This window comes from Chrysochloris asiatica, unplaced genomic scaffold, assembly GCF_000296735.1.
Source record: "Chrysochloris asiatica unplaced genomic scaffold, ChrAsi1.0 scaffold00121, whole genome shotgun sequence".
NCBI lineage: Eukaryota > Metazoa > Chordata > Mammalia > Afrosoricida > Chrysochloridae > Chrysochloris > Chrysochloris asiatica.
Window position 1 is genome coordinate 3,052,979 of NW_006408639.1, and position 22,978 is coordinate 3,075,956.

The 22,978-nt window shown below is 38.1% G+C and overlaps 1 protein-coding gene across 3 annotated transcripts in view; it reads left to right on the forward strand.

Moving 5' to 3' along the window:
* The window catches only part of CNTN6 (contactin 6), a 606,070-nt gene that overhangs the window by 473,187 nt on the left and 109,905 nt on the right, over positions 1-22,978 (forward strand). For all 3 annotated transcript variants that reach the window (XM_006868658.1, XM_006868659.1, XM_006868660.1), the window contains 3 exons: positions 1,746-1,882; positions 4,242-4,371; positions 10,872-11,022. In XM_006868658.1, the coding sequence (XP_006868720.1) occupies positions 1,746-1,882; positions 4,242-4,371; positions 10,872-11,022 (418 nt within the window). The remainder of the gene's footprint in view (positions 1-1,745; positions 1,883-4,241; positions 4,372-10,871; positions 11,023-22,978) is intronic.

A 22,978-nucleotide genomic window follows, 5' to 3' on the forward strand; every position in this document is an offset into this window, starting at 1 on the left:
AACCACTGTGACGCTGACAAATCCAACACTAGTCTTCGCAGGGGTATCCTGATGAGTCTTATCTCAGGTGCCACCCTAACTACAGCTTGTTCCCTGCTCCAGGTGGTCTTTACCCTTCAGCACTTAATCCGATACCCTTCAGACATACTGAATTAGCCAACAATTGTCTACTAAACTCCTACATTACCATAAATAATTAGTAGTGAAGAAATGTTTCCCCTTTCTTTCCTTGAATTGTTGTTGTTGTTAAATAGTCATTGAGCTGGTTCTGACCCATAGCAACCCTGTATAGCGTTTCCGAGGAACAGCTGGTGAGCTTGAATTGCCAACCTTGCAGTTCAAATGGCTTTGCAGTCTGGTGCATTAACACACAGTGCCACACCAGGACTCCTTTCCTTGAATAGACAGTTAATAAAGGCTATTTAGAGCTTCACAGGCAATGGAATACTAGTGGCCCACACAACAATGTATCCTTTCAACGGCTCTTTTTTCCCTTTTGACTATCTTTCTTTTCTGACACCTTTCCTTTGTGACAGCATTACCAAGTAGAGATCCTGAACACCAACATTTGCCTTGGGCTGCTTCCAAGATTCAAATTTTGCAACTATGTTATTAATTAACATCTCTGAAAATATCCACTACAAAAGACCATTGTTGTTGTTGTTATGTGCCGTGGAGTCGGTTCTGACTCATAGTGACCCCGCACAGGGTTTGCGAGGCTGTAAATCTTTACGGGAGCAGAAAGCCTCATCTTTCTCCCACGGAACAGCTGGTAGTTTCGAACTGCTGACCTTGCGTCTTGCAGCCCGATTCGTAACCACTACGCTACCAGAGCTCCTTACAAAAGACCATAGGGAGCATTAAGTACAGGTACAAGTTAAGACATTAACCTGTAACAGCCTAACATACCAAAAGAATATTCATCTACTCCTAAGTCCAGGGAAAGATCTAAATAAAGGATATGGAATAATTGAGTTATTCAGACTATTACTGTTCTAATTATGGAACAGAATAACTAAAACATTTCATTTATACCTGTTTCCACAAATGATAATAAGGATAATAGCATTGTACACCTAATGAACATTTTTGCTTCAATTATGCCATTTGTTTTGGTTTGCCTCACTACTGTTGTAGAAACTTTTTAGGTTAGAAAGTAATATTTTTGAGAATGCATACTCAGGTTTACAGTTATGTACTAAAATTACACACAACTAAAAAAGTTATGATTCCCTGTCAAGCATTTCAGCTAGGAACATATTTAATTGGGTTATTATCCTACCAAAAGGTGATGAAGTTCATATTTGATGTTTCCTATAAGCTGTTGAGTTATAATTGTGTCCAAAATAGGTACATCTACTTGTAGCTACTTTAGACCAAATACATATAATGAATGAATCACTGTGCACAGAAGGTGCAGATTTAAACTATTTACTTACTAATGTTAAGCATGGGATTAATCTCTGGCTGTGGTCTGCATCTTGACCTTTCCCCACAATTTTCAAGTTGTTATAATGGCACAGTATATAAATATTTACTAGAACCAAATGCCGACTGATATTTGCAACAGGATATTTGTTTTCCCAAATCCAAGCTTCTGCATTTCCCTTCCCTCAAATCCTGGCTGTGCAGTACAACTGGTTCCGGTTAGCCTTGCCCTTCTGATTTCTAGATCCTTTTGATTATAGAGTGATGTCTTAGGAAATTGCCTTGACAAATGGCTGCTCTTGCTTGTTTTGAAACAGCCCCTCCAGAATGGGAGCAAAAAATCCAAAATGCATACTTGTCTATATATGACAGCTTGTTTTGGGAATGTAAGGCTAGTGGAAAGCCAAAACCTTGTTACACTTGGTTAAAGAATGGTGATCCCCTCAACCCAGAGGTAAGTAATTATGTTAATATTAAATATTCACCTACTCTGCTAGGTGAATTTTGTTACTAAGAGTAACAGCAGATGTTTTTTGAGTGCTTAGTACATGCTAGGCGATGGAGTATACTCTATATACATGGATTTATTTAATTTTAAAATAGACTCACAAAATATTTATCAATAGTATTCCGATTTGTTTTTTTCATTAGAAAACTAAGTATAGAGAGTTCAAATAACTTGTGAAAGCTACATACAATTAATGGGTGATACATCCACACTCAAATATCATTATCACCATCATCACCATTATTCCCAAACTCAAAACCTAATCTCTTGCTCTCAAATCAGTTCCTCACAGCACACATCATCGTCCCATGGCCAATGATTGGCTTCCAAACTCTTAATGACCCTACATAGGGTTTCTGAAACTCTAAGTCTTTAGTGCGGCACACAGCCTCATCTTTCGCTGCGGTGTGGCTGAGGGGTTTGACTTTGTGCTTAGCAGCCCAACACCTAACCCACAATGCCACCAGGGCCCGAGACTCATCATTATAGCTAGCATTTATTGTACTTCTATGTCACCTGGACACTGTATTAAATATTTTTTCATGCATTACCTTATTCAATACTAACAACAACCGTATTATATGGTATTATTGTTCCTTGCATACATGAAGTGCCACTGAGACTCTAAGTCATTTGCCCGAGGTCCCACAGAAGCCAGCAAAAGTTAAAAGTTCCATATGAATTTGATCTGTCTGACTCCGAGACCCAAGATCTCAATCATTATGCACAAGCATCTACCTTGTTTGAAACGGATGACTGTCTGTAAATCCAATGGGAAGTAAACAATTCAGGAAGCTATTTCAGTATAAAACCTGTTTCTGTATAAAAGCATATTGTTTCAATAGGAGCTTTCTGTTCCTGTAGGGATTTACAACCTTAGAAACCCTATACTGAGTTGCTATGAGTAGTCCCTGACTTGACACCAGACCACCACCCACCACCATTTCCACAATATTCTGAACATAAGACAAAGTTGTTTTTCCCCAACAAATTATCCACATAGTTGTGTGAATTCTCCATTTTGCTTTACACATGTAGGCACAGCCAGAGTCACAAAGAACATCTGTTGTTTGGAAGCTGACTAAATGCTGCTCTTTATTTCAGTGTTTATGGAAATGTCCTCCTGCTTGTGTTTTTGCATTTAATATTCTGTTTTCTCCAACTTATTTTTACTAACTTTGTTATTATTGCATGCCATTGAGTCATTTCTGACTCATAACAACCCTGTATAACAATCCTGTACAGCCTTTCTGAGAGTGGCTACTGAGTTTGAAATGCTCAGCTTAAGGTTAGCAGTCTAGTGCTGATCCAATAGCAGCACACCAGGGCTCTGACTATCTTTGATGTTTTTGTTCTTAAGTACTGACAAGTTGGTTGTGTCGCATAGCAACTCTGTTAGTGTTTTAGAGTATTGGCTGGCAAGTTTGAACCAATGATGGTGAAGTTGGCAATCCAGTGCTTAGTAATAGGTAACTTGAAATATTTAGTTCTAAGGTATATTTGTGCTACTAAGGTATTTCATTATGTCCCAAATGTAACTGCCCCAAATGACAGAGTCTGGCTGTTTCAGTACACTTATTTGTTAACTTGCAAGGAAGGATTCAGCTTCTTTAATTTGTTACTCAATTAGAGAATTATCATATCACCACATTTGAAGTCATTTTGAGACATTAAGATGGAAACCCAAGGAAATACTCTAATCATAGCATACACATCTATTACTATTCAACCAACCATGTTTTCTAGAATAATTGGAATGGTACAGTGATCCAAATTATTTTATATACCATATGACAGACAGTTATGTATATTAACGTATCTCTGCTTTGCAGAGAATGTCATTAAAAAAAAAAAAAAAAAAAGTCAAATGCACTAACCAGTATCATTATATTAAGCACATTTTCATTTTTAAAACTTCAAAAGCTACTGAGGGTCTTGTAGTGTATTAAGTAGTTTCACTTTGCAAGCTTTAATTCTTACACATTAAAGCATCACATGTCATGGGTGTGTCCTAGTAAGTGTAGTGGATTATGGGCCAGTCTGCTAATCTCAAAGTCAGTAGTTCAAATCTACCAGTCACCTCATAGGAGAAAGATGAGGCTTTCTATTCCCGTAAAGATTTACAGTCTCAGAATCCCTATACTAGGTTGTGATGAGTCAGAACCAACTCATTGGCATACAACCACCACCACCACCATCACATTCTAGCTAAATTAATGCCAGAGTATTGTTCTAGCCTTAAAGGTTACCCGTCTTTCCCCTAGATTAATATATTAACATCTTTACATGGCTTTTTCTTTTTCAGGAGAGAATTCAAATAGACAATGGGACATTAATCATAACAATGCTGAATGTGTCAGATTCTGGTGTCTACCAATGTGCTGCAGAAAACAAGTACCAGATAATTTATGCAAATGCAGAATTGAAAGTATTAGGTAAGTCATTATTTATAATAACCAGAAGATTTTAAATGGCTATAGCAAGCTATGGTACTGTATAACCTAAACCAAGGTTTTAAAGTTTATGTAAATTAGAAATTGATTTCCTTTGCACCAAAGGGTAAAAGTATAAATTAGTCTATTATAAAATGTTAACTGTCATCAAGTTTGCTCTGATTCATGGAGAATTTATGGGGGAAAAAATGCTATCTGGTCTTGTGCCGTCTTCATGATTACGGGTATGTGTGAGTACATTACTGTGATTACTGCGTGAATTTTTACATGTAAAGTTTCCCTTGATTGCTCTGACCATCTTCTTCACCAAACATGATGTCTTTTTCTAGCTATTGGTCTTCATTACATGTCCAAAATAACTGAACCAAAGTGTCACCATGCTTGCTTCTAATAGGATTTCTGGTTTTGTTTCTTCTCAGACTAATTTCCAAGACGTTAATTGTTATATTTAATCTCCTTTGGTAATCTATTAGAGTTTGTGGAAGAGCCATAATTGGATGCTTCCAAACCAGAAGAGGCTCATCAAGAACTGATTCTAGAAGAGATTTGAGTACAAATCAAAACATGTCCAATAGAAATACAGGTGAAAATAAAAACGCATGAGAAAAAAAAAAAAATCTCACTTCCGTATGAAATGAAAACCCAAGATTTGTCTTGACTTTGAGCAGCAGGTTCATGAATTGTTGGCTGGCTGTCACATGTTGGTTTATCACTTAAGTATAGTATTCTTTGAATCTTTGCTTCATACTGTACTTGTACTAAAATGCTCTCATGATCTCTGGTATAGATACAAACATGAAGTCAATACTATAAAAAGCAAAAGACGAGAGGGAAATAAACTGACCTCATCTATGCTTCATTAGAAAAGAAAACCAATCTTGAGCCACACAGGAAATGTCTTTTTTGTATCATTGCCAAGAACTCCATTGAATGTTAACCTAGAGAACAAGGGAGTCTGAGAAAATTAAAGATGCACTGTATTAAGCAAATCTGCTGAAAACTTCTTTAAAGTGTTAAAAAGCAATGATATGAGTTTGAGGACTAAGGTGCATATGATCAAAACCGTACTATTTTCCATCTGCTCGTATGCATGGAGGAGTCCTGATGTGGCACTGTGGGTTGATGTGCCAGATGGCACTGCCGTTTACATTGCAAGGTTGACAGTTTAAGCTTACCAGCCACTCCTTGGAAACCCTATACAGGGTCACTATGGCACTTAACAACAACTTAACAACTCAATGGCACTTAACAACAACAACAAACATATGGATGCATAAGGAAGACCTTGGTGGTGGTGGTGTGCCATAGAATCGGTTCCAACTCATAGCAACCTTGTACAGGGTTTCCAAGGTTGTAAATCTTTATGGGAACAGCAAGCCTCATCTTTCTCCTGTGGAATGGCAGGTAGTTTCAAACTTGACCTTGAGGTTAGAAGCCTGATTCATAAGCACTACACGACTAGAGACCTTACTTGTTAAGTGATAGTTATGACTCAAACCAGTCCTGTACAGGGTTTCCAAGGAGCAGCTAGTGGGCTTGGACATCCAACTTTGTAGTTAGCAGTCCAGTACCATACCAAGAGCCCTTGAATTAATGGTGTTAGAGAAGAAAATTTAAAGTATAATGGACTGCAAGAAGAATAAATAGTCAGAATACTCCATAGAAGTCAGATGCCAAGACTTCATCTCTCACATTTCAGACAGTTTAAAGAGTTCAGGAAGGATCAGTATCTGGAGGAAGACATCAGACTTGGTAAAGTGGAGGATCAGCAAAAAAAGAGGAAGACCCCCCAACAAGATGCATTGACACAGTGGCAGAAACAATGGGCTCATAACAACTGTGAGGATGACAGAAGCAACCAGTGTTTCATTCTGCTGTGCACAGAGTCACTATGATTTGGAATGCACTAGACAGCACTTAACAACAACAACACAGACAATCTTAGCATATGATTGTGTAATTCAAAATGGCCAAATATCAGCCCATTTCACATTTCATAGGGTCCTGGTGCGGTGCTGTGGCATAAGCATTGGACCGCAATGTCAGCTTGAACCATAAGGTTTGGTGGTTCAAACCAACTAGCCACTCCTCTAAAACCCTATACAGGGTCGCTATGATTCAGAACCGACTCAGTGGTAAACAGTAGCAACAGCAACAACTATGCCAAGAATGACAAATTGAAGAGAAACGGTGTCACATTCTTCATCAAAAAGAACATTTAAAGATCAATCTTGAAATGTAATGGTGTCTGTGATAGGAACATTACCATATAACTATAAGAAAGACCAGTTAGTATGATTATTATTCAAATTTATGCACCAACCACTACAAGAATGATGAATAAATTGAAAAATTCTACCAACCTCTTCAGTCTGAAATTGATCAAACATTCACTCAAGATTCTTTGGTAACTACTGGTGATCAGAAAGGTAGAAACATGAAGGAAGGATCAGGAGTTGGAAAATACGGTCTTGGTGATAGAAACAATACTGGAGATTACATAATAAAATTCTGCAAGATGAATGACTTATTCATTGTAAATAATGTTTTTCAACAACATAAATGACAACTGTGTGTGCAGAACTTGCTATGTAGAACACATAGGAATGAAATGGACCACATTTGTGGGAAGAGACATGAAGAAACTCAACTATCAACAGCCCAAACAAAACTAGGAGCCAACTATGGATCAGACCATCAATTGCTCACATGCAAGGTCATGATGAAACTGTAGAAAATTAAAACAAATCCATGAGAGCCAAAATATGATCATGAAATGTACCAAGACATTAAGTTATAAATCAAAAGGGAAGAACACGTTATGTATTTATGTAGCTGAAAGAGCTGAAGAAAAACATTTAAGTCTCAAGATGCTATTTTGAAGGATTCTATGGACAAGCCATGGTATTTTCAGTAACCTCATATGCATGTGAAAGCTGGACAGTGAATAAGGAAAACCATAGAAGAATTGATGCTTTTGAGTTATGGTGTTGGAGGAGAATATTGAAAGTGTCATGGGCTGCCAAAAGAACCAACAGATCCGATTTGGAAGAAGTGCAGCCAGAGTGCTCCTTGAATATCAAGATGGTCAAACTTCGTCTCTCATACTTCAGATATATTGTCAGGAGGGACAAGTCGCTGGAGAAGGATGTCATGTTTGGTAAGTTAAAGGTACAGAGAAAGAGAGGAAGACCCCCAACAAGATTGATTGGCCAAGTTGCATCATAAATGGATTCAAGCGTGTCAACAGTAGTGAGGTTGGCCCGGGATCGGGCAATGTTTCATTCTGCTGTGCATAAGATTGCTATGAGTTGGTACCAACTCAATGGCACCTGACAACAACAACAATAGAGAAGTTTTTTCATGATTCAAAAAGTACCAAAAGCAGATGGAAGGAATACACACAGTCAATATACCCAAAAGAATTAACGTTCAGTCTTTTCAAGACATATCATATGATCAAGAACTGATTCTATTGAAGGAAGTCCAGGGTGCACTGAAGATATTGTGGTGAAAAACAAGGCTCCAGGAATTGATAGAATACAAACAGAAATGTTTAAAAAAAAAAAAAAAAAAAAACTGGTGTAGTCTGGAGGTACTCACTCATCAATACCAAGAAATTTGGAAGACAGCTACTTGGCCAAATGACTGGAAGAGATCCGTATTTGTGCCCATTCCTAGGGAAGCTGACCCAACGTAATGCTGAAGTCACTGAACAATATCATTAATGTCACATGCAAGTAACATTTTGCAGCAGATAATTTGAAAACATTTGTCCAAAGACATTCAACTTTTCCTGTTCCCCGTCCTAGGAAGTCCACCACTTGTTCTAATGTTCTTATTCTTGGTTCTGCTCCTAGTGTTCCTCTGTCACTCATCTGCTATCCCTCTGATTCCACAGTTCTTTGTCCCTGCATCAAGGAAGATCAATGTGCAGGGTTCTCAGGGTCCAAAGGACCTACTTCTCTCCTGGCTGGTGATTATGTGCAGTGGAGTCCGTTCCAAGCCATACAACACTGCGTAGGGTTTCTGAGGCTGAAAATCGTTATGGGAGTAGAAAGCCTCATGTTTTTCTCACAGAGCAGCTGATAGATTCAAATCTCTGACCTTGTCTCTAGGAGTTCAACTCACAAATTCACTATGCTATCAAAACTCCTTCATCTTCAATAGTAGTAAAATCAATAAGGAAGACAATAGAATAATCAGTGCATTTGAATTGTAGTTTTGGCAAAGAATACTGAAAGTACCATGGACTGCCAGACAAGCAGACCTGTCTTGCAAGAAATATACTCAGGATACTCCTTAGAAACAAGGATGTTGAGACTTCATCTCTTATACTTTGGAAATGCTGTCAGGAAGGACTGTCCCTGGAGAAGTAAAGTCGATGAAAAAGAGGAACAGCCTCAATGAGATGGATTTACACAGGGGCAGCATCAATGGGCTCAACATAACAACAATGAGAAGGATAGCACAATGCTGGATCCTGTTGTGCACAGAGTCACTATGAGTTGGAACCAACTCAAATGCATCTAACTGCAATAATTGTTGTTGTCGTTAATTGCCGTCAAGTCGGTTCCGACCCATAGCGACCCTGCACAGGGTTTCTGAGGCTGTAAATTTTTACAGGAACAGAAAGCCTCATCTTTCTCCCATGGAACAGCTGGTAGTTTCGAACTGCTGACCTTAAGGTTTGCAGCCTGATTCGTGACCACTACGCTACCAGAGTGCAAGGTAAAAACAGATTCAGTCTAAAATTTTTGGATCATGAATCAGTGGTATCTCTTTTAGGGTTACAAAGAAATTATGAGATGAATGTAAGAAAACAGCAAGAGACAATATTTGGAATTTATGTATGATAGACATTCTTTCATCACTACTATTTGTTGAACTCCAACATGTAACAAGAACTTAAAATTTAATTATCAAATGTAAACTGGTGCTTATCTTCATTGTTTTTGTTATGTGCTTTTGAATAGGTTCCAAGTCATAGTGACCCTGTATAGTACCTCTAAGGCTATGGAGCAGAAAGCATCATTTTTCTCTGAAGGAGCAGCTGGTGAATTTGAATACACAACCCTGTACTTAACAGGCCAAAGCATCACTTATTAGATGCCATAGCTCCTGGTTATCTTTATAGAACTTTTAATTTCACTGAAGAAAAGACAATACTTTAAAGATGGTAAATATAGTAAAATGATCTTCAATAATTTTGTAGTGGTCCTGTGTGGCACTGTAGCATAAGTGCTGGATCTCAAGGTTGGTGGTTCAAAATCACCAGCCACTCCTCAGAAACCCTATACAGAGTCACTATGAGTCAGAGCCAACTCAAAGGCACTTAACCACAGCAACAAGATCAGAACACTCATCAAGTTTTAAAGTAACCTAAACTGGTTACCTTCCTTTTAACTGAGATGAGAAGAATGAGGATACACTATTTAGATAATGGGTAGACAAAGAATACCTAAAAGGCCTAGGAACAAAATGGTGTATCTCAAAGAATTCCAGTGTAATCAGACCTTTGACTGGGATTAGACATTTGAAATAGAACAGACATACAGTGGGAAAGACAATAAATATACTCCAGGGAATTTGATAATTTCACATATTCTCAAAATGTGGCGTTTGCTCAACATATATTTAATGCAGACAAAGTTGAATTTGACAAAGCTGTGTGTGTGTGTTCTGTGTTTTGTTGTTGTTTGTATGTTCCCTACTCCAAATGTGTATACTCCTGTAGAAGTCAGGCCATTTGGATGTTGACACCTGGTATGGTAATGTATGATTAGCAATGGATTGCTAACTTCCTGACCATAACTTTAGAGGTTCACACCCATTAGGTACTCCTTGGAAACCCTCTACAGGGTCACTGTGAGTCAGAATGAACAACAACTTCAAAGCATAGGATAAAGAAATCTGACTTAATGACATACATTTCTGATTTACTCCACTGGTATTTTACTACCCTCATATATATTCATATTTAGGATCATCATCTTTGTTGGAATCAAGTAATGGATTTTCCTAATCAGAATTAAAATTTGCTCTTTTTTTTCTTTTATGGACTCATCTTCACTTTTTTTTATTGTAAATATTACAAGAGTTCATTTTTTTCTTGTTTCTTATTTCTCATTTGTGTTTTTTGTATTATAATGACTGTAACCAATAGCCTAAAAATTACATTATATTTAATGATCACATATGTAATTCCAGACACTATGCTAGTATTTTGCAATGTTATCTCATTTAATCCTCACACTAACTTTCTAAGAAATGTCTATTGTCATCTTCATTTTGCAAATGTAACCAAAGGCTCCAAAACATTAAGTTGATAATTGGAACCAGACTCCTTGTGTAAAGTAGCTTGTAAAATAATTGCAGATACAACAATGGATTCAATCTGGTCTATAAAAAGCTACCTTTTGGGTCAGTAAGTGTTAATTGTGTGACTAATTTTACAATTTTGTTTTTAACTTTGCTTTTAGCTTCAGCTCCCAATTTCTCCAAAAATCCTATTAAAAGAAATTCAGTTGTTCAAGTTGGTGGGGATATTGCAATTGAATGCAAGCCCAATGCTTTTCCCAGGGCAACAATCTCCTGGAAAAAAGGAATGGAGAGCTTGAGACAAAGTAAAAGGTAACTCAATCTTCATATTATTAAAAATATTTTCAAATATTTCATAAGGCACTATTTTCCAGAATTTTCAAGTTTACCGGGTCTTCTGAAATTTTCTTCTTATGACAAACTTTCGTCTGAATTTCAAGAGATGCCAAAATGTTTTCAAATAAGCATAAAAATAAAATGATCTTATCTGAAACCTGCATGTGTAATTTGGCAGCAATATTATCACTGTATGTACTTATAATGGGTATATTTATAAAAATCTTTTAAGACCTTTTTTTATATTCAGTTTGGAGGCATTTTCGAACCTGGCCTGCTGTGAAATCAGTTAGAAGAATAGAGAGAGACACTCACATGCACACACCTGAAGTTGTGGCTTTCAAATAGTCACACAGGTGTTCACCCCATGACAAAATGAATGCACTACATGGGGGAAAAATGTAGAGATGTTCCCATAGAAAAGGAAGAGAGGTTTCCTTTCATAATGAATGTGACTAAAAAATCTTGGATCAGCACTGGTGTGTTTTCTTGCAGAGTTCTGGCAGAATAAAACAGGTGTTTTTCCTCAACTTAGAATATATTGTATTTCATTGTATTTAGAACCTGGCATGCATAAGAAATGACAGTCCCATGGTGAGCTCTACTTTAATGAGTTATGTGGTTCTACTGATCAGATGCACGTTGAGGTCCTCTGATGAACAAGCCATTGTGCTAATGATAAAAGTAGTTCCTTTAGTTCAATGTGCACATTTTAAGCATTGCGTGTGTCATGATTCAGTATGCATACTAAGGCAGGGCAGATGAATGAAAAGAACACTGAAGTATGATGAATACGGAAAGTCTAGCATCCTTGGAAGAAAATCCTATGAAGGACTGAAGCATGAACTCCACCCTCTAGAGAGATAGTCACATCTCAGATTACAGCCCAATGTTTTTTGGGTTTTCCTTTGTGTGTGTTAAGATAGGCCCCAGTTTTCAGGTAATAGTAGAAATCCCGATTTGGGCGTTGAATTTCTCAAGCCAGAAACAGCCTCCACAGGTTGGATACAGAAACATTGGTTTACCTATTCTAATCCCATGATAGCACCTGTGGACAAAGAGCAGAGAAAAAGTGGTAGTCACAGCAATAACAGTCAGGGATCCATTCTGTCAAGATTGTGTCTGTTACCTCACAGACCAACTCCATGTACAGGATTAGATATGCAAGAGACAGCTTCTTGTGCCGCCATCTTTCTCTCCTTCTCCTCCCTAGTGCCCTGGACTGAAGATTTCCCATAGTACAGATGCCGTCTATCTTTGTATCCCTTACGCCTTGGCACAGAACCAAGTTCCACAAATACCTGTGGTATGAATTGACTGTGTCAAATAGAATGAATATGTAAGGCGTAATCAGTTTTAAAGAAAGGCTTTTTCTTTGGAAATTGCCTCAAGGCATCAGAATAGATGCTTCAAAGCTAAACTGAAAAGGAAGGTGAAAGGAAACTTGCTGCTGTGGTCCCAAATGTGGCCCCTTTCTCTGCACAACATGAGTGGGGAGATTTCTGCAAGTGCTCCCAACCAATTTGGGTATGGCTTTTTAAATGTTTCTTCTTTCATTCCTAAAGTCTAATCAAAGTTTGAATACACTTCTATTGAGCAAGTAAACTCAAGAGACCCTAGAATATCAAATACAACACTGCACTGAGGGTCTGGATAGATTGATTACCTCTGCTTCATTTAATAAAGTAATCTCCAAAGTTCTAACTCGAAAGCAAAGGACAGACTGCCATTTGCCTTCTGTATCCTTTAAAGACCCAAGCCTGGAATACTATGGGGAGGGGAGAGGAAATGAAGGCAATGTGCACAGAGGTAAGAAACTGAAGGGGAAATTTATTTTTAAAAGTATAAGGGACCTGCATTTTAAAACAACTTTTTTCTAAAGTTTTTATATGGCACCTTAGGCGTTGGACACATGCACAGTTAATGACTCCTTGACAACAAACACTAGAGAAACTAAGTAAAACAAAGACAAGAAAACAACTTCAGATCCTGGAACCTCAGAGTGTTAAAGAAACACTCTGAGCACTGAAAGAAAGGAGTGGCAGAACTGGGTCAGGCCAACAGGAAACCAGAGACTCACAGAGCAACCACACCGTGCCTTTCAATGCAGAGCAGTGTGGTCATTTGGAGACATCACGGAACAAAACCTTGAAGTGATGAAGTCAATGAAGCAACTGCAGGGAGAGCCCATCTTGTGTCAGAGATTTGGTGCAAACAACCCAGAAAGAAATGACAAGTTGGGGGACACAAGACTAGGGATGGGGCACCCATGAGATGGGAAAGTTTGAGAGTGCTATAGTTTTGAAATGAGGGAACCATAGGGAATTGCCTCTCTGCTTTATGATGCAGAATGCATCATTGGAGCCTTACAGAAGGACAAAGTGTAAAACAGGGAGTACACATATGCAGTGTTATAAAGAGGAGAAACAGAGGGACTGGTGAATTTCCCAGCCCTTTGATGAATACAAGCTGGGAGGGAGCTATGAATTAGTGCATGAACTGCTTGGTGGTGGAGGCAACTGGCCATGTATTTGAGAGTAACCAGCAAGGAGTTAACCCAAAGAATTACAATCAGTTCCTCTTCAAAGAATGGCACCTATGTAGACAGAGTGTCCTGTCCCTGCAGGCTACCCTTTTCTTGCCTCCCTTGACAGATGCACCTATCATGATGATTAGAGTGTGTCCTGAGGTCCAAGTGACTGAATCATGAAACAAAAGCCTGACCACATCCTCTTCTCCCTACCTGAGGCCCAAGATGTCTGCGCTGAAGGGCACAAAACCAGCCACACCCACTGCCCTCACTGAGGAGGTGACCTTCTGTGTAAACCCGAGTATACTCAGTTTTGCCCCTTAGATGTGGACCTCTGACCCTTCCAACTTTTACTCATAGACCGCTCCAAGCTGAACTAACTCTGTGCGCTGACAAGCCAATACCATGTGAGACTGAGTAGGACTCTGTGCCCTCTCTTGCCTACACCCCCTATCTGAGCAAGATTTGATACCCTTTCCAGCCATCCTTCTCCACAGCTGAGTATAACTTTGTCACTCTATGCTGTTGATTCCTTTCTAGATGTGTGGGTCTCTGTACCCTGTTCTACCCTCTCCTACCTGTGTCCCCTTCTGTGATTCAGGGTTTTGGCAGATGCTTGTGGCAACACAAAAGTGATACATTATTCCTTAAGAATTAAAAAAATTACCTTTACTACCTGACACCTGTAGCACACATCAGAAAAAAAGGACTAATTCACATACCAAGAAATCCTCTAAAAGAAATCATGTACACATAGCATAGTATGTATGTGATTACCAAACCATCCTGTGAGAATATAGTACACCAAGTCAACCAGCAGCTCAAACTCTTGGTAATACATCACAACACAATGTCAATTAAAACAAAACAAAGAAAGATAAAGTAAAAGGAAAAGGAACCGTGTTAGGCTCCACATATATCAAAAAGTCAAAAAGAAAAGCAGTGAGAAGTAAATATAAAAATGTTAAAAACACGCTCATGTCTTCAAGACAGGAGTCAATTAAAAATCATGAAAAAACAATTTAAAAAATCATGAAAAAAAATGAGGAATCCTTTTGTTTACTCATTTGCCTGATGAGTCAGGCAAATGAGTAAACAAAAGGATAGGAATCATTGTTAAACACTAAAAATAGGTGTGCCTGACAAGCAATTCAAAAAACTAATGTATAGGTTTCTTAATGATCAAGGAAAACACAGAATAAACCCAGGAAAAATTCAGGAATTCAATGTTGTTGTTTTGTCAAGTATAACCGAGTTAGTTACAACTCATAGCAACCCTGTATGGCTTTCCAAAGAGCACCTGGTGAGTTTGAACTGCCAAACTTGCAAATACCAGTCCAACAATGAACTTACAGTACTACACCAGAGCTATACACCATATACAAACAGTAACTAAAAATAAAGAAGATTAACAATCAAATAAAGAAATAACCCAGAGTGACACAGAAATGAAATTAAATCCATGGAAGAAAGAATCAATCAATCCTTTGAGTAGCAATCAAAAAAAAATGTTGATGAAAAAATGAAGAAATCATGATGGCTACATGGGGTACCCTAAAAAGGACCAATTCTTGTTGATGTTCTTCTTGTTAATTGCCATGGAGTCAATTCCCACTCATAGCAACCCTGCATAGGGTTTGCAAGGCTCTAATTGTTTGTAGGAGCAGAAAGTCTCCTATTTTCCTCACAGGCCAGCTGGTGGCCTGAACCACCAACCCTATGGTCCACAATCCATTTATCCCACAGAGCCATTGCATTCTCCAGCTGTATATAGTTTATTAAGAACATATAATGGAGAGTGACATGAAATAAGAAAAGATTTGAAATAAAATGACATACTCTAGAATAATACAAAATGATCGTTTAGAATTAAAGCATAAAATACTTTCTTCAAGACTTCTGAGGATTGGAAAAAGAAGTAAAAGCATTCTAATAATAGCTTTGGGATAATAAGGAAATAGGGAATCCATCTAACTAATCTAATAGTGGGGGGAGGGGAGGAGCTGGGGATTAGTTGTGCCTTGTTCCAGGGACTTAATCGATGATTATTAAGATTCTGTTCACATACACAAAACAAAGACTGTGTTAAAGTTCATTATCATCATTCTAAAACTAGGACAGTAAATGACTGTGGAACCAACCATCAATTGCTCAGATCCAGATCCAGACTTAATCTGAAGATAATTAAAACAAGCCCACTAGTGCCAACAAAGTATGACCTTGAACACATCCCACCTGAATTTAGAGACCATCTCAAGAACAAATGATGCATTAGACAATCATGATTAAAGACCAAAGACTTGTGGAGTGGCATCATACAGGAAGAAAGCAAATGGTCATTAAAAAGACAGGAAAGAAAGCAAAGAAAAAATGCATATGAAAAGAGCATTTTTTGTTGTTGTTGTTGTTAAGTGCCTTCGAGTCCGTTCCAACCCATAGCGACCCTGTACAGGGTTTCCGAGGCTATAAATCTTTATGGGAGCAGGATGCCTCATCTTTCTCCAGCGGAACAGCTGGTAGTTTCGAACTGCTGACCCTGCGGTTTGCAGCCTGATTCGTAACCACTGTGCTATCAGAGCTCCTTCCAGCATAGAGATGCAATTTGTTATTGTTGTTAAGTACCATGGAGTCGGTTCTGACTCATAGTGACCCTGCGCATGGTTTCCAAGGCTGCACATCTTTACGGGAGCAGGAGCAGTAAGCTTCAGAGAGATGCAATAGGCAATGTAAAATGAGGAAGTCAAAGAGCTGGACAGAAAATTGTGAGGACAGCTTGAGAAGATAATGTTTGTTATACAAACACCTAGAAATAGTAAACCTAAAAGAAAGAACATGGTCAGCATTTCTCAAGCATAAAGAACTTAAGAAAAAAGTCAAGTCTCAATTTGCAGTGTTGAAGGATTCTATGGGCAAAATATTGAATGATACAGAAATAATTAAAAGAAGATGGAAGGTATACACACAGTCACAATACTAAAAAGAAATGGTCAATGAACAAATGAACAACTATTTCAAGAGGTAGTATATGATCCAAAACTGATGGTACTGAAGGAAAGAGTCTAAGCTACAGTGAAGGAATTGGCCAAAAAAAAAAAAAAAAAAAAAAGAAACCACCATGGTTCTAGGAGTTGGCAAGATACAAACTGATATATTTAAAGAAACTGATGCAACACTAGAGGTACTCACTAATCTATGTCAAGAAATTTGGAAGACAGCTAACTGGCCAACTTATTGGAAGAGATTCATATTTGCAGCCATTCCAAAAAGAGGTGATCCAATTAAATGCCAGAGCCATTGAAAAATATCATTAATATCACATGTAAGGAAAATTTTGTTGAGGATAATTTAAAAATAGCTGCAACAGTACATTGACAGGAAAATCTCCGAAACTGAAGCTAGACTCAGAAGACGACACAAAACTAAGGATCTCATTTCTTATTTCAGAAGGATCTTGGCTGAAAGCACAGAACCAGAGAAAGACTCACTGGTGTTTTATTAACTATGCAGAAGATTTCAACAGCGTGGATCATGACATGCTATGGATAACATTGTGAAAATGGGTATTGCAGTACACTTGATTGTGCTCATGGGTAACCTGTAGATACGCCAAGGAGCAGTCCTTTGAACAGAACAAGGGGTTACTGAATTATTTTAAATCAAGAAAGGTGTGCACCACAGCTGTATTTGTTCACCGTACTTATTCAATCTGTATGCTGAGCAAATAATCCAAGAAGCTGTATTATAAGAAGAACAATGTGGCATCAGAATTGGAGGACAACTCATTAACAACCTGAAATATGTAGATGATCCAACCTTGTTTACTGAAAGTGAAGAGAATATCAATACTTACTAATGAAGATCAAAGACCACACCTTTCAGTATAAGTTACACCTCAAAATAAACAAGACAAAAATCCTCACTACTAGACCAATAAATAACATCAGGATAAATGGAAAAAAGATTGAAGTTGTCAAAGACTCATTTTGCTTACATCCCCAATAAGCACTCACAGAAGCAACAGTCAAGAAATCAAGTGACATATTTCAATATGTTCAAGAACAAAGATGTCAGTTTGAGGACTAAGGTGCACCTGACACAAACATGTATTTTTCAATAGAGTCCTATGCATGTGAAAGTTGGGCAATGAATAAGGAAGACCATAGTAGACTTGACGCATTAGAGTTATGGTACTGGAGAATAATGCTGAAGGTCTCATAGACAGCCAGAAAAACAGGTCTGTGTTGGAAGAAGTACAGTCAGAGTGCTCCTTAGAAGCCAGGATGGTGAGACTTTGTCTTTCATACTTAGGACATGTTAGCTGGAAGGATTAGTCCCAGGAGAAGGACGTCATGCTTCATAAAATGGATGGCCAGTGAAAATAGCAAGATGCCGACCACCCTAACGACATGGATTGGCATAGAGGCAGCAGCAGTTGGCTCAAGTGTATCAACAGTTGTAAGGATGGTGCAGGACAGGAAGTGTTTTGTTCTGTGGTGTATAGGGTCACTAGGAGTTGGTGCTGACTCAATGACACCTAACAATAACACACAAAACATGAAATAAGTGTAAGCCCGGGCTACATTCCTCATGTAACAGAAGGCAGGGAAATGGGCAATCCAGCATAGCTCCACAGTATTCACTAGAACCCCAAACCTACATTTCTACTCAATCCCTTTTCTGATGATTTCTGTTATGGAGATGGATGCTCACCTCCAAGCAAGATATCTAAATTTTAGGTCTGAAGGAAAGAAAGGACAAAGGATACAAAAGGACATGTGACCTGAGTGTCTTTGGTTGTATTCTCTAAAGGAGCAGACCAGTGAAACCCATACATATATACCCATACATATATACATAAAGAGAAGTTTTTATCAATGAGATGGCTCACACAGTAGTGTTCCTGAAGGGACAGAAAGAGAAATTCTGAAATCATATGGTATTGGGAGTCCTTTCAACAGAAAACAACATCAGCCTATAACCTGAGAAAAAGACACACAACAGTAACAAACACAAACTTCAACAACAAAAAAGTTACCTTTAAAAAATTAAATATGTTATCAGAAGAGTACAACAAGAAGCTAAGATTGGGGAAAAGCTTTGGGAATGATATAGCTGATGAAAATGTAATCTCTAAAACATACAGAAAACTACATCCATTCAAGAAGACTGCCCAATTCAAAATTTGGCAAATTATATTAACAAACACTTCACCAAAGAGGACCTCCAAGCAGGCAACAAACACATAAAAAGATGCTTATTATCATTAGCCATAAGAGATAAAAACCAAAACACAATGAGATACTATCTCACCCCTACAAAACACATGCAGATGCATAAAACAGAAAACAAAACAAAACAAAAAGCACTGGAGAGTTTGTGGGGAGATTGGAACTCCACTGCTTTTGGTATTGTAAATTGGCTTAACCACTATGGAAAACAGTATGATACTCTCTCAAAAGCTAGAAAAAAAGACTCCAAGATCTGGCAATCCTATCCCTGGTTATATACCCTTGTTGTTATGAAGTACCATTGAGTCAGTGCCAGGTCTTTGTGACTCTGTATAGGGTTTCCAAGGAATGGTGGAGGGTTTGAACCACTGACCTTGCTGTTAGCAATCCAGTGCTTATCCTACAGTGCCATACCAGGAATCCATGGTATATACCCTAGAGAATTAATACTATTGGCATGAACAGATACATATATGTACTTACATTCACTGCAGTATTATTCACAAAAGTAAAAAAAATGGAAAGAACGTAATGACCCATCAATAGAAGAATAGCTAACAAGCTGTGGCAACTCTACATAGTGGTATAATATACTGTCATAAGGGACTTTATCAAATGACATAACATAGCTCATAATGATATTGTTCAACATCCTAGGTTAGCAAATAGTGCATGGTATCCTAAAAGTTTGCAACTGGCCATCTAAGATACTATTGTCTCTATGCTTATAGAGAAAAAAAAGAAAGAAAAACTAAGAATCGAAGCAACTAGTCTATCTGAACCATGACTACTAATAGTCAACATGAACTTCACTGACCTTGAGATCAGAGGAACAAGATGGTGTCTCAAAATTACTACTAGCCAGGGACACAAAAGTTGCAGATAAAATGTGAGAAAAATGAAGAATATATGTAGAACAAAAGCCAAATTCCTGAGAAAGACCAGACTTATTGGATCAGTTGAGACTATGTGGAAACACCAAGACTTTCTCTCTTGGAAACCTTTTTAACTTTAATTCAACTCTTGGTGGTCACCTTACAGCCCAAATATAGCATGGCTCATAAAATAATACCATCTGTGCATGTTATTTTCCTCTAAAAAAAACCTTTTAAATGTGGTCTAACTGCTGCCATTAACTCTAGACCAAAGATAAGAACATAAGAGGGAACAAGAAAGCACAATTAATAGAAACAAAACAAACAGAATGACAATAATGAGAAAAGTGTGAAAAGTGTAACCAATGTGGCTGAATACTATGCATGTTGTTACTGCTTTTCATTGCTGTTGAGTCAGTTCCGGACCCTGTATAGGATTTTGGTGTAGGGGACCCGCCTTGACATAGTTGTTAGATCCACGAGTGTTTGGTTCACGAGGAGGGGAGATCCGGCAGCGATAGGGATAGCAAAATACACAGAAAGACAAAAGGAGGGGGACAAAGAGTCACCCCAAAGCCAGGGTGAATACATTACTGGAGTCAGGCAGCTCTGGCTTAGCGAACATATTAGCAATAAGGGCAGTAAGGTCCTGTATGGTCAACATCTTAGCTGTGCCCGTAAAGCACGCCTTGCTAGCTGTAGTGCACTCTTTCACTGCCTGCCTGTAATATACACCTGGGCCAGCTTGCGTCTCTGTTTTATTTAGGGAAGGAGCTTCACACCAAGCTGAGAGGGACTAAAACAGGATACAGCTAACATCAGTAATTTTCCAGACATTCAGGTAACTTTACATTGTACTTCACTTGTTCGAATCCCAGGCCAGCAACTTGGTTTCTCAGGCTCAATTAACATATCTATAGCCCCTGAGCCAAGTTGGAGGGAGGTGAAAGGGAAGGACAAAAGGCTTGGGAGGAGTCCCACTGTTTTGGCTTCCTGAGCCAGGTTTGCAGGAAGATGTGAGATGCCCACGTGAATGGGCTGCACCTGGAAAAGGATTAGGGAGGATAGCTTTTTGTCTATAGAACAAAGAACTGAGAAGTAGCTAAGCTATTTTCAGTTAATCCTTTGGAGAAAGGCTTAACCTTGAAACCCTTACAGTCTCCGCTTTAGGAAAATATTACATTTATCTGTGGATATTAAGGGCTCATGTTTGGAATTAAATAAAAAACATAAGTGAACACTAAGATAAAAAACAATTTGCCATGACTGCCAGTGGCCAGAATTTGTTCCTCAGAGCCTGTGGCCTGTATAGTCGACACGGTCTGCAACATTTTGGAAGAGCAGCTGGTGAGGTTGAACCACCAACCTTGCAGTTCAAACGGTGTTGAATTATGGCACATTAACCCACAGCACCAGAAATAGTTAAATGAGAACCCAATTTTCTAAATAAATTTTCTCCAAAATCACAATAAATAGAAAATAAATAAATAAATAAAACTTAAGATTTGTTTTATTTTGTTTTGTCCCATATGGAAAGAATCATGGATACTTTTTAACCTCAGAATGGTGGTGTTGTTGTTAAGTGCCATTATAGGGTTTCTGGAGAGTAGGTGGTGGGTTTGAAATAACCTTGTGGTTATTAGTCCAATGTTTACTAGAATAGCTACTAGTGGCTCAGAATTTTTGTGGTTGTTAAGTGCTGTCAAGTTGATTTCAATCGTTTCAGCCCAGGAACAACTGATTCAAACAGACATTGCTGTCATGCAATTATGCTACAGTGCCATACCAGAATGCCAGTGGCTCAGAATAGCTACCAGTCAGTAATCGGTAATTGTATAAGAATCACCATGATCTCACTATGATTGAATGTTCCTGTGATTTACAGATTTTCTATCAATAAGAAGCTAAGACAAAAAATCATTGATAAAAAACATAGGATCATTTAATAAAGGGTGGTGGTGGTTATGTGCCGTGGAGTCGGTTCCAATTCATAGCGACCCTGTACAGGGTTTCCGAGGCTGTAAATCTTTATAGAAGCAGAAAGCCTCATCTTTCTCACATGGAACAGCTGGTAGTTTCGAACTGCTGACTCTGAGGTATGCAGCCCAATTTGTAACCACTACCTATGTGCGTAAAATTATCAAAATTTGAAGCTATTGTTTTCCAACATATCTTCCATCTAAATATCCTCCATCTATATATTCTGATGGTAGTGTTGTATCTCTCTAACCCAAAAAATTCTAGCACTTTAATTTACATCATGTCAAAATGGCAGTTTCGACACTCTTGAGAGACCCAAATCATGTTTATTTTCAATGTTCTTCAAATCTGAGGAACAAAAAGAAGTCGGAACAGACAAGATTAGGGCTGTAGGGTAGATGAGGCAAGATTTCCTAATTAAATTCCCATAGGAAAGCCCTTGCTACATTGGAAAAATGAACAGGTGCTTTCGGAAAAATATTTCTCAGCTCAACTTTTATAGCCATTTCCTTACCAATGTAGGTTTAAATACTTCTTTACAATAAGCCCACATGATTATCCTGTATCCTTTGAGACAGTATATCAAGATTTCCCCTTGAGAATCCCAAAAACTATGTTTATAACCATCTGAGCTAACCTCTGCACTTTGAATTTAACTGGCCCTTAGTTTCCCTTAGAAGACACAGTTTTGAATGAATCTTTTTTTTTTTTTTTTTCCTTTTGAAGGCACCCTCAAGAAACTAAGACAAGTGTGTTACTGACAGAAATGGTCTACAGCCATCCGCTGATCACAAAGACACACTTAAACAATTTTTGCTTGGAATAAACCTGAGCATGTATGAACTAAAAATTTAGTAGTGTTTGTATACATGCTGGAATTACTCTATCCTCTCGTTACTTTAGATTTCAGTATATTTTCCAGCAAAACGAACTTTTCCTAAAAGTTCACCTTAATAATTAAAAAACTTGAGCCCCAACCAAATACAGTAATTAGAGATATAAATTTTTGCTCAGTACAGAATTCCCTGAACAGTAATTTGCAATGGTCAGAGATTTGGATCTCTAAACCCATCCTCCCCTGTCCCCTCATTATTGCCTCTGACCTAACTGGTTATACTAAGTGCATGGCTTTAAGCTCCTTTTTGAGAAATAGGGCATTTATGCTTCTATTTGTGTTGGCCTAGTGGCTTTTGTGTAGTCTTATCATGGAGTCTTCCAAATGGATCAAAGTTTAAAAAATTAGAGTTGTGAATAAGAAAAAAAAGGAAAATGAGAAACTACAATTCTCCAGAAGAGTTGTGGGATGACAGCAAGAACAT